The sequence below is a fragment of the Quercus suber genome, unplaced genomic scaffold (genome assembly GCF_002906115.3).
Source record: "Quercus suber isolate HL8 unplaced genomic scaffold, Cork oak 2.0 scaffold_1195, whole genome shotgun sequence".
NCBI lineage: Eukaryota > Viridiplantae > Streptophyta > Magnoliopsida > Fagales > Fagaceae > Quercus > Quercus suber.
Window position 1 is genome coordinate 26,617 of NW_027070591.1, and position 10,715 is coordinate 37,331.

At 42.2% G+C, this 10,715-nt stretch overlaps 1 protein-coding gene across 1 annotated transcript; it reads left to right on the forward strand.

Annotated features, from left to right (window-relative positions):
* Nucleotides 1-45: 45 nt before the first annotated feature.
* LOC111990730 (uncharacterized) lies at nt 46-2,596 on the forward strand. The gene is made up of 2 exons (XM_024022513.1): nt 46-1,650; nt 1,751-2,596. The coding sequence occupies exons 1-2, from the start codon at nt 46-48 to the stop codon at nt 2,594-2,596; spliced, it is 2,451 nt and encodes an 816-aa protein (XP_023878281.1).
* Nucleotides 2,597-10,715: the final 8,119 nt, after the last annotated feature.

Here is a 10,715-nt window from a genome sequence, read left to right on the forward strand (position 1 = left end):
TTCTGAGACATGATAGGGCATACGGTTGAAGTATACATTGACGACATGGTGGTGAAGAGCAAGCAGGTAGCCCGGCATATGGAGGATCTTCAGGAAGTATTCGAGGTCTTTCGGTGGCGCAAATTGCGTCTCAATGCCGAGAAGTCTGCATTCGGTGTAGGGGCGGGAAAATTCCTGGGTTATCTAATCACTAGCCAGGGAATTGAGGTCGACCCCGACCAGATTGAAGTTGTAAGGAGATTGAAGCTACCGAGCAGCCCAAAGGAAGTACAAGTGTTGACCGGGATGCTAGTCGCCCTTAACCGATTCATCTCCAAATGCCGACCGTTTTACCAGCTGTTGAAGAAGTGGATTGGATTTCGCTGGAGTGAAGAGTGTGACAAAGCCTTTATGGATCTTAAGGATTATTTGGCGCGGGCACCTATGCTTACGGTGCCAGAACCGGGTGAGGATTTGTTCATGTATCTAGCAGTATCTGAACACGCCGTGAGCGCTATGCTACTAAGGGACAAAGGAATCCAACAACCCGTCTACTACATCAGCAAGACTCTGGTTGATGCCGAGATGAGATACTTACCCCTGGAAAAACTTGTATTGACCCTAATACACACCACCAGGAGGCTGCCGTACTACTTTCAGGCTCATACGGTATACATCTTGACCGAGTATCCCTTACAGTCATTATTGAAAAGGTCAGACTTCACGAGCCGAATAGCGAAATGGGGAACTAGACTTGGTTCGTTTGACATACAGTACAGAACACAAAGCTCGGTGAAAGGAGAGGTCCTTGCGGATTTCATCGCCGAGTTTTCGCCAAAGGGGAGTATGGAGATAGTTTGCCGACTAAAGGTTCGCCCGTGGAAGGTGTTCGTGGATGGTGCGTCAAGTTGCATGGGGGCTGGTGCGGGGGTCGTCATAATCACCCCAGAAGGAATATGGTTGGAACACTCGTTTAGGTTGTGTTTCAAGGCATCCAACAATGAGGCAGAATACGAAGCTTTTTTGGTTGGACTAAGGGCGATTTCGAGCTTGGGTGCTTGGGAGGTGGAGGTATACTCAAATTCACGTCTGGTAATTAATCAGGTGCAAGGCAATTTCGAAGCCCGAGATCCCCAGATGAAAGCATACCTCGGACGAGTGAAACAGACTATGTCCAGCTTCAGCATGATCAAGGTATTCCAAGTAGCCCGGACTCAAAACAGACACGTCGACTCTCTTGCCACGCTGGCATCGTCAGTAGCCGAAGAGATACCCTGGCTAATTAAAGTCGAGTTGGTTTTGGAGCCGAGCGTCAAGGTGTCGAATGGTTTGGAAAGTGCGAGGATCAAAGTTGCAGCCGTTAAAACCCTTGGGCCGAGCTGGATGGACCCCATCATTGACTTTCTGGCAAAAGACCAACTCCTAGGTGATGAAAAGGAGGGCAGCAAGTTACGTAGAACGGCTCCTCGGTATTGGCTGTCTGAAGATCGGACTTTGTATCGGAGATCGTATGGAGGACCGTACCTGTTGTGCTTACACCCAGAGAAGGTGGGCAAGCTTTTGGCAAAACTACATGATGGTGTGCGGTGGCCACGTGGGGGGACGTTCATTGGCACACCGGGCAATGACTCAAGGGTTTTGGTGGCCTCAAATGCAGAAGGACGCCGCCGAGTATGTACTTAGGTGCGAACAGTGTCAAAAGCATGCCCCTTTGATCCATAAACCTGTCGGTCCTTTGAACCCGATCAGCAGTTCTTGGCCTTTTGCACAGTGGGGCCTAGATATCATCGGCCCATTCCCCCGTACGACAGGAAATCGAAGATTCGTGCTTGTGGTCGTCGACTATTTCACCAAATGGGCAGAGGTGGAAGCTTTGGCCAACATACGGGACGTTGATGTGAAGAAATTCATATGGAAGAATATAGAAACAAGGTTTGGGGTGCCGAACTCCCTCATATCAGACAACAGACTGCAATTCGACAGTCGGGCGTTCCGAGAATTCTACCATGAACTTGGTATAAAAAACAGGTACTTGACTCCAGCGTATCCCCAGAGCAATGGTCAGGCCAAGGCTGTGAACAAGGTAATTGTAGATGGGCTAAAGAAAAGGCTAGTGGGTGCAAAAGGGAACTGGGCCGAGGAGCTGCCCAAAGTCTTATGGGCTTACCAAATAACTCCCAGAAGATCCACCAGGGAAACTCCTTTCTCTCTCGCGTATGAAGTGGAAGCAATTATCCCAACCGAGGTAAGCTTATGTAGTGCACGAATCGCGGGGTTTGATCCTGCCCAGAACAACGAGATGATGGTGGGATGCTTGGACAAGTTGGAAGAATGCCGTGAGATGGTGACCATATGGCTCACGGAATATCAGCAGAAGCTCGCCCGGAGGTACAACCAAGACGTAAGAACGAGGGAATTTATAGCCAGGAATCTGGTCCTCAGAAGGGCTGTGGGAAGCATGCGAGATACCAGCGTAGGGAAATTGGCGCAGACATGGAAGGGGCCCTATCAGGTGACCGCAGTGGCTGGCACCGGTGCTTACTACTTAAAAGACCTAGACGAGAGATCATTGCCCAGACCGTGGAATGTCCACAATCTGAAAAAGTACTATCACTGAAGTTGAGGTGTCTTCGGTGTACGTGTTTTGTTAATAAGAGAAATGATGTTTGTTCGTGCATATTGGCATTGTTCTAACCTGACCCTCGGTTCGATTCTTATCACCGAGCAGGTGGAAACCTAATTTACTCCTAAGGATAGAAGCCTGACCCTCAGTTCGATTCTTATCACCGAGCAGGTGGAAACCTAATTTACTCCTAAAGGCAGAAGCCTGACCCTCGGTTTGATTCCTATCACTGGGCGGGTGGAAACCTTATTTGCTTCGAAGGACAGAAGCCTGACCCTCGGTTCGATTCTTATCGCCGAGCAAGTGGAAACCTAATTTACTTCTAAGGACAGAAGCCTGACCCTCAGTTTGATTCTTATCGCCGAGAAGGCGTAAACCTAATTTACTCCTAAGGATAGAAGCCTGACCCTTGGTTCGATTCCTATCACTGGGCAGGTGGAAACCTTATTTGCTTCTAAGGACAGAGGCTAGAACCTCAGCTCGATTCTTCTGGCCGAGCACTTAGTACCTTCTTTGCCGGGCAAGGTGGACCTAACTAAAAAGAAAAAAAAGCACAACTGATGAAGATGGACCGCTTGGTCAAATGAAAGCATCCCATAGTAAAGCATTCACAAAAAGAACTTAGAGCAGCATTTAAAGATTAAACTGATGTTTAGTTGCCAAAAACCGGGCAACTCAAAAGACAAATAAAGGCGTAAAGGAAATAAATTGTTTCGTCACCACAGCCCGGTGACATAGGCAATCCAGTTCGGTTAAACATTGTAAAGGAAAAAGAAAAATAGAACGCAAGAAACCTGGTACGGCTATTAACTTCAGAGATCTGCTACTTGAACAAAAGATGGATCCTCAAAAGGTTGCTAGTCAGCTGAAGATGTTTGCAATTGGGCGTCCCCCCCAGCCTGAGAATGGCTAATCGCCTCCATATCAACTGGCTCTACGTGAGAATTGATGGTGTTTACCAACTCCCTCATGCTGGTGGTCTCTTCCTCATCAATCACTAAAGGAGCGTTCTACGTGGTAGTTGGGGGGTTCGAGAAGGGGATTTTGCCGCGATCCCTCAAGAAGGAATCCTCGGGAACCCCTATGGCTTGGAGGGCAGCGAACCAGCCCTCTTCAAAACTGAGCAGGTGAGCTTGGCGAATGACTGGCTCTATCGAGTTCTCCGCATCAGCGAACCCTTCGTCGTACCACTTGCTTCCTCAAGCTTCCAACGCCGTCTTCGACTCGGCCAGTTGTCCCTCTAACATGACGTTTAAACTCTGGGCCTCTGCCAGCTTAAGCTCGGTCCCTCCAAACTGCACTTCAAGCTCCGTGGACCTCCTTTCTGCTAGAGCCCGAGCCTTCTCTGCAGCAGTAACTTTTTCCACTACATCCTCGGCATGTTTTATCTTCTCCTTGGCTGTGGCCTTGGCAACATCTTTCAAAGCTTTCTCCCGCTCGGCATCTTTGGCAAGCTCCTTCATCTGCCCGTCCACGATGTATGATAACTGTGTGGCCTGCCCACCATAACGATATTTGTAAAGGGAAAGAAAAAGTACATGTATAAGGACGACTAATAAAGAAAAAGTACATGTATAAGGCCACGGTGGGTGCTGTTTGCTCTCAAATTACGATGCCCGATGATGGTTGGAGGGGTGGCCTGAAAAGCACATCGCCCGAGCTTGTCTGTGTCTGCTCGGTTGTGCGTTGCTTCTTTCGGGCACGACTTACGGGGGCAGGGGGAGGAGTGGGATCCTGGCCAAGGGATTGCTGCTGTTGCTGCGCGGACTGTGCACTCGAGATGAAGCAGTTGATTGTCATTCTTTTCCTGACCACCATGGCGTTGCCCTGGTCGGATTCTGTTTCAGATGAGCTGATTGATTCTGCGGCTGCGCCTTCAACCTCTTGAACGGGATCCCCAAGCTCTATAGGGTCTTCAGGTGGAGGTGGATTTTCTTACTGAACTTGCTCGTGAGCCCTTTCTCGGTGCGCTCGCAAAACGTGCTCAGCCGATTCGTCACGAATGGGCGGTCGTTCGTCCGAACAAATGAACCCGGGATCGAAAGCACGTGCTTCGCCAACGGTAAACTTGGAGGGAAGGAAGTTCACGTGCCGAACGTCTATGTAGGAAAGGAACGGGCTGTCGACTAACAAGGCTTGGCCAAACCCCTACCAAGTCGAGTAAACGGGATCTATGCCGAGGATAAGGTGAGACACTCGGAGTTGTCCAAATTCAGGTCCCGAACATGTACCACCCTGAGATCTGGCTTGAATCTTTTGCTCTCTGCACAGGAAATAAAAGTTAGTCAGTAGTTATACACGGACCAAAATAAAAAGAGATTAGATGGATGATGCATGGTACCGACCAACATCGCTCGGCAAAAATGCACATAGGAGTTCCTCGGCAAACCAGTTGCCACTCACCCGAACAAAGTCTCTAGCCGAGTTTCTATTTGAGTCCGGTAGGCACAAAATGAGCCGTACCCTTACGTCTCTTGTCTTTAAGTAATAATCCGATTCGATATTGCCACATAAACTATACATAAAATTAATGTCATGGTGATTTAGTTATAACCCGTACAACTGGTTCAACCTATTCACGCAACTCACTACCCGGAAAAAGTTGGGAGGGAGTTGGGAGGGACAAAGGCCACAAAACCTAAGGGTATTAAGGACCAGGGGGTCAACCGGGAACCTAAGTCCACCCTCTAAAATGGCCATCAAGGGAAAGAACACCGTGTTTACACCACGGTTCCTTTGAATGTCAATATCGCCCATGTTACAGTAAGCAATATCAACGTCCCTAGGAACATTGAAGGCAGCCCTAAAACTAGCCAAAGCATTGGTAGAGGAAAGGAGGTGGGAGTAACCCATTCTACAGGCAAAAATGCTAAGAAGAAAAGAGACACTGAGAGTATTGAAGAACAAAATGAAATGGAATAAGCAGGAAGAAGAAGAAGAAGGAGAGGAACTTACTGGGCTCTAAGAAGGAGGTATGTTCTGGGCTGAGAGATGAACCACGAAGGAGTAATGCTCGGCAAAGTAAAAGGACGAATAGTGAGAAATGCAAAAGTGAATGAAAGTGACAGGAATGGTTATTTATAGGGATAAAAAAGCCAGGCAAGATACATTAAATGATCCGCTGACTGGGAACCACGCGAATTGCCGTCCCAAACTACCACACGCGTGATGCCTCGGTTCATGAACCATCAGACAATAATGACGGCTAAGCCATCAATCAGGTTTGGAAGCGTCTTTTGAGAGGCGCATTAACACGTTCCTCAATTGACGGACACTGACTCTTTGGTTTCTCGGGTGGATTGCCACCCCTTGGGATCCTTGATTCACCTCGAGAGCAAGGACGAATCAAGGGGGGCCTATTGCACGGCACTCTACACCAGAGCCCATCTGGGCTTGAGGACCCAGTATGGGTGAATGGCCCATGGGCCGCGATCCTTTTCTGCTGAGAATCCCATCCGTCAACCACACAAGTCGTGGGCCCATAATGCACCACTTCAGAGTTTCTCGGCAAAGTCGTATGTCCTGTTCCCCGATCATATATGGACAACCAACAGGTGCCCCGTCCATTGCATGTTCGGTGACTCCTCAGACAGCATCTCCACCGAGGATACCCGCAGAAGGTGAAAAACAAGTTCCCAGGCCACTTGCACTGCCTCCCACTACTACCTAACCACCCACTTATGAATGATATCATTGGACCGCTTGGGGCACTAAACCTGAAAATAATCACAGCCACTCCACAAAGTTTGAGCTATAAATAGGAGGAACACAGGGATGAGGGGAGGTTGTTGAAGGTTGAGAAAAAGAAGCCAAGAAGAGAGAGAGAGAAAGAGAGAGAGAGAGAGTGTGTGTAAGAGAGTGAGAAACAGAAAGTAAAAAGAGGGGGAACATTTCAGGCAGGATAAGAGAAAAAAGTGACCTCATTGGGTCTCATTGTTGAGAACAACCCAGTGTAGGAAGCCCAAGCCCACCACACAAATAAGTTGTCAACCAAAGTGAGTCCCAACCCAGCCCAGCGGCCTCGCTTTCGATGCGCACAATATCCTTTATATGCTTGCAAAAGGAGATCAAAGATTAATTGTTATGTTATCAAAAAATGTTAAATTTCAAGTTTTTGTGATCTAAAATTGTGTATAAAAAATAAGTTTATTAATCGAATAATAAATAACATCCGATTTGAACAAAATTTAATATGTATATTAAGAACATAAAAAACATAAAATTTAATGATTAGATTTTCAAAATTCACATAATATATATATATATGAGAAGTTTGAAGAATTTATCTTTAAACTAATTTTGAAAGAAACTTTATTATACAATTGAGCACATTTAAGATAATTTTGATATCGATCTGTCACATCATCGTGGTATACTCGTTGAAAACATGACGTAAAATATATAGCAAGATGAACAAGTATGTGTATATATATATATATTTATTTATTTATTTATATAATGTGATGTGATGAGGCAAACTGGACAAAGACGTAGTGGTCTTATATATACTCCAACTCCAACTCCAACTCCAACCCCACATTAGAAGGTATAAATTAATGTAACATGATATGATACAAAAGGATGAATCCAACAAGGACATGCAAAAGAACATTTTAGGCAAAATCCCTTCTTTTGTCTCCCATCGTGCATATTATAGCCCTCACCTCTTCTTTTAGGATCACAATAATGTAAATTTCAGGATAGATTTTAGACTTATATGTTTGAAAACGACCAAAATTAATAACTCACAAATATTGTCACTGTTGTATATATAGGTATATAGAAGGACAGGTTGTAATAATGTTGTTTGAGTTTAGAGAATATTGTTTCATAAAATGAAAATTCAAGTTCTAAAATTTTCTAAGTGAAAATTTTGAATTAAGCATTTTCGATCAATCGAATCTTTGGCTTGATCGATCGAAATGGTAAAGAAAAAATCCTGGAGCTAGTTCGATCGCTAGTCGATTCCTGTTCGATCAATTGAAAAGAGCATTGGATCGATCGAAAGAACCTTTCGATCGATTGAAACTCGAAAACTAAATTTTCTGCAGAATTGTTCTGGTGACTGATCGAAAATGTTGAAGAAGTTTCAAGCCTTGTGAACGGTTTTATGAAACATTTTAACTTTCTATACTTACCTTTTGATGAAACATAATCATATGGGTATAAATAGAGGCTTATCCAAAATTGCTATCTGTAAAACCACAAAATAGTAATTTAGAGAGAAACACAAGTAATCCTGTGATCATTCTTCAAAATTGTTATCTATATAACCCAACATCTTGGTTGTATCCTGGGGATAAATTTGCGATAACCCTTTAGCAACAATAGTGTGAGGGGCAAATATTGTCTAAGGAAAACAATATTATGCCTTCAAGTTATCTATTTTCTATTTTTCTTTTGTGTTAATCTTGTTCTTTCATTATTACTTTGTATAATAGCCCTAACAATCACCATATATTTGGCATTCCATGCATGCAAATTTCAGCCAGAGGGTAAAATAGTTAGTATGCCTTCCATTTCTTAAGTTGAAGATTAACAACTGAGTTCAACTAGAGTTTTAAGTTTTCCAGGATGGCAATATATATTTCTTCCTCCCTGCATTTGATTGATTACGGACTATTTTTCATGTTCAAACACAACGTTTTGGTTAAAAAGATTTTAATTATTGGATTATATAATTTCAGAAAAAAGAGTAAAAGAGTACTTGAGCTTGAATAACTTATAATATATATATTGAACGGTTTTAGACCCTTTAACCCAACCAGATTAACTAGTTAATTAGCCAAGTGATAACTTAGTCAAATTATACAAATCTAGGTTAACACAATCAAATAATCATATCAAGAATATAAAGCAGTGGAAAAATAAATAACACAAGATATGGATGACCCAGGAAATCACACAGTAAAAACCTAGGGAGGATTTGACCAAGGTATCCTTCAAGGTAAACTTGAATCCACTATATGAAAGAATCGAAGTTCATACAAAAGGACTTACAAGCTCCCTGCTTGACTTCCTAATCTACCCACCTGTAGAACTTACTAACACGACCACGTGCAAACTCCGAATCCACGGACTCCTTCTTTCTTAGATTCTCCATCAGTTACAAGCACCCACGCTTGTTATTCTTTAAGCTTCAATGACAACAACTAAATTGATTATCAAGGTGTAGATAACATCTCTACCTTGAAAACTCTAAGTTTACGTGAAGGAAAGCTCCTCAAGGATCTCACAAGAGATTCACACAAACCATAAAATTGAGCAACAAAGACTTAGAGAGGTTTGGATACCAAAACCCTAGATACAAAAGAGGCACTCTCTTCTCTCTCTCAAAAGTCTAAAAACGTGGCTTAGGGTTTCCTTTTATATTGGAAGAAGTAGATCTGAAACCCTAATCTTTAATGGGCTTGGGCTGAGTTGGAAATTCTGTAAAAAAACATTCTGCCCGAGATTTGATCGATCGAATCTAATTTTTGATCGATCGAGCTAGGCCGAAATGCACCAATGCATCTGCAGCCTCTCAATTCCAACTTTACATAAAATATATAACTTTAAGCAAGCCTAAACAAGACTAAACATATTGTTTTGATCATAGTTTGCCAACATTACACATTAGAATTCTAAATACATCAAATCCTAAGTCTTTAGAACTTAACATATATATATATATATATAATACTAATAAGCATTATGGTTTAAGGGTTTGAAGAAATTAAGCACTGCTTAACACTACCAAAACATGGGTTGCGGTGAAACACTCTTACAATTAAGCTAACTTTTTATAACTTTATTGCTAAAATATCACAAAAAATGTCATTGGATATATAAAAATGAATGAAAGACGAAGAATAAGTGAGTATATATCAGAGAGGATGATGGGGATTAATGCCCCATCAAAACTCATGTGCTTCCTAACTTCAAAAAACACTTGATACTATTATTTTTCTTCGATAGTTTTATCCGAGGGTCCTTTCTCTCCCTTTTATCTCCTACCTCCCTGGCTATCTTTCTTTATATCATTTAATGTCTTTCAAGAAGCAAATTTGATTCTATGATCTTTCTCCTATTTTTACCTTTTTATGCATCGCTAATGTGGCCAATGAAAAATAAAAAATACCCATCCATAGCCACCTCCAATATAATTACGCTTACATAAGCTTTTACATTTATTTGAGAAAAGTTTCACGTTTGTCAAAGTGAGAAAAATGATATATTCGCATCATTGTTGATGTGACCACCAATATTACCCATTATACTCATTTGGGCATAAAAAAATGTATTAATTCGACCTTGCAAAATAGATTTGCTTGATGCTGCTAGAAATAGGTTAACATATTTCTTCTCTATCTATATACTTTAAAACCTAATCTTTTCATAATAGGAAAGAATATATACTCCTTTCTCTATGTTTTCTATTTCTCTATTATATATATATATATATATTGAGAAACAAACACACACACAAGGGAGAGAAAAAGGGGTTTTAACACAAAGACATATCACATTTCTACTCAAAAACCATGGTAACTTGTAAGGGAGGGTGAGGCAAGTTAAATAACACATTACACACTCTCTTAAGCAATGTGGGACAATTACCTATTCTTTTTTTTTGAGAAACAAACACACACACATACACACACAAGGAAGAGGGAAAGAGGTTCTAACACAAATGCACACCACAACTCCTTTAAGATTTCAATTACTCTAATAAATAAATAAAACTAAGATCTATCCATTGACATATCAAAATGTGACATGTGTCCCAATATCAAAAGACTCAACAAATAGCAATTTAGAATTAAAAACCCGAAGTGAGCATTAATTTGTTATGATAATTTCATGAAATAAAGTGGGTGGACAAGAACTAAGGACATGCAAACGATTCTCACATCACAACCAAAACGAATCACTTCTTCCCTTTCCTCTTCATTTTCGTACTCCAACCCTCCGCCCTTAATGCTAAGAATCTCTTTCTCGCTCAAACAGTATTCAATCTTTACTTTCTTATCAAAGGCTCCAATCTCAGCCACGTATTTATATATTATTATTTCCCTGCAAAGTTGTTCTTCATAATTTCTTCACAGTTCACACGGACAAAATTGGCTTGCCC

Bases quoted from the DNA above. Each gene is read 5' to 3' on its own strand.
- LOC111990730 (XM_024022513.1), top strand. From the start codon at position 46: ATGGTGGTGAAGAGCAAGCAGGTAGCCCGGCATATGGAGGATCTTCAG. The intron at 1,651-1,750 runs GTATGTACTTAG...CCTTTTGCACAG, and splicing joins ATGCAGAAGGACGCCGCCGA to TGGGGCCTAGATATCATCGG.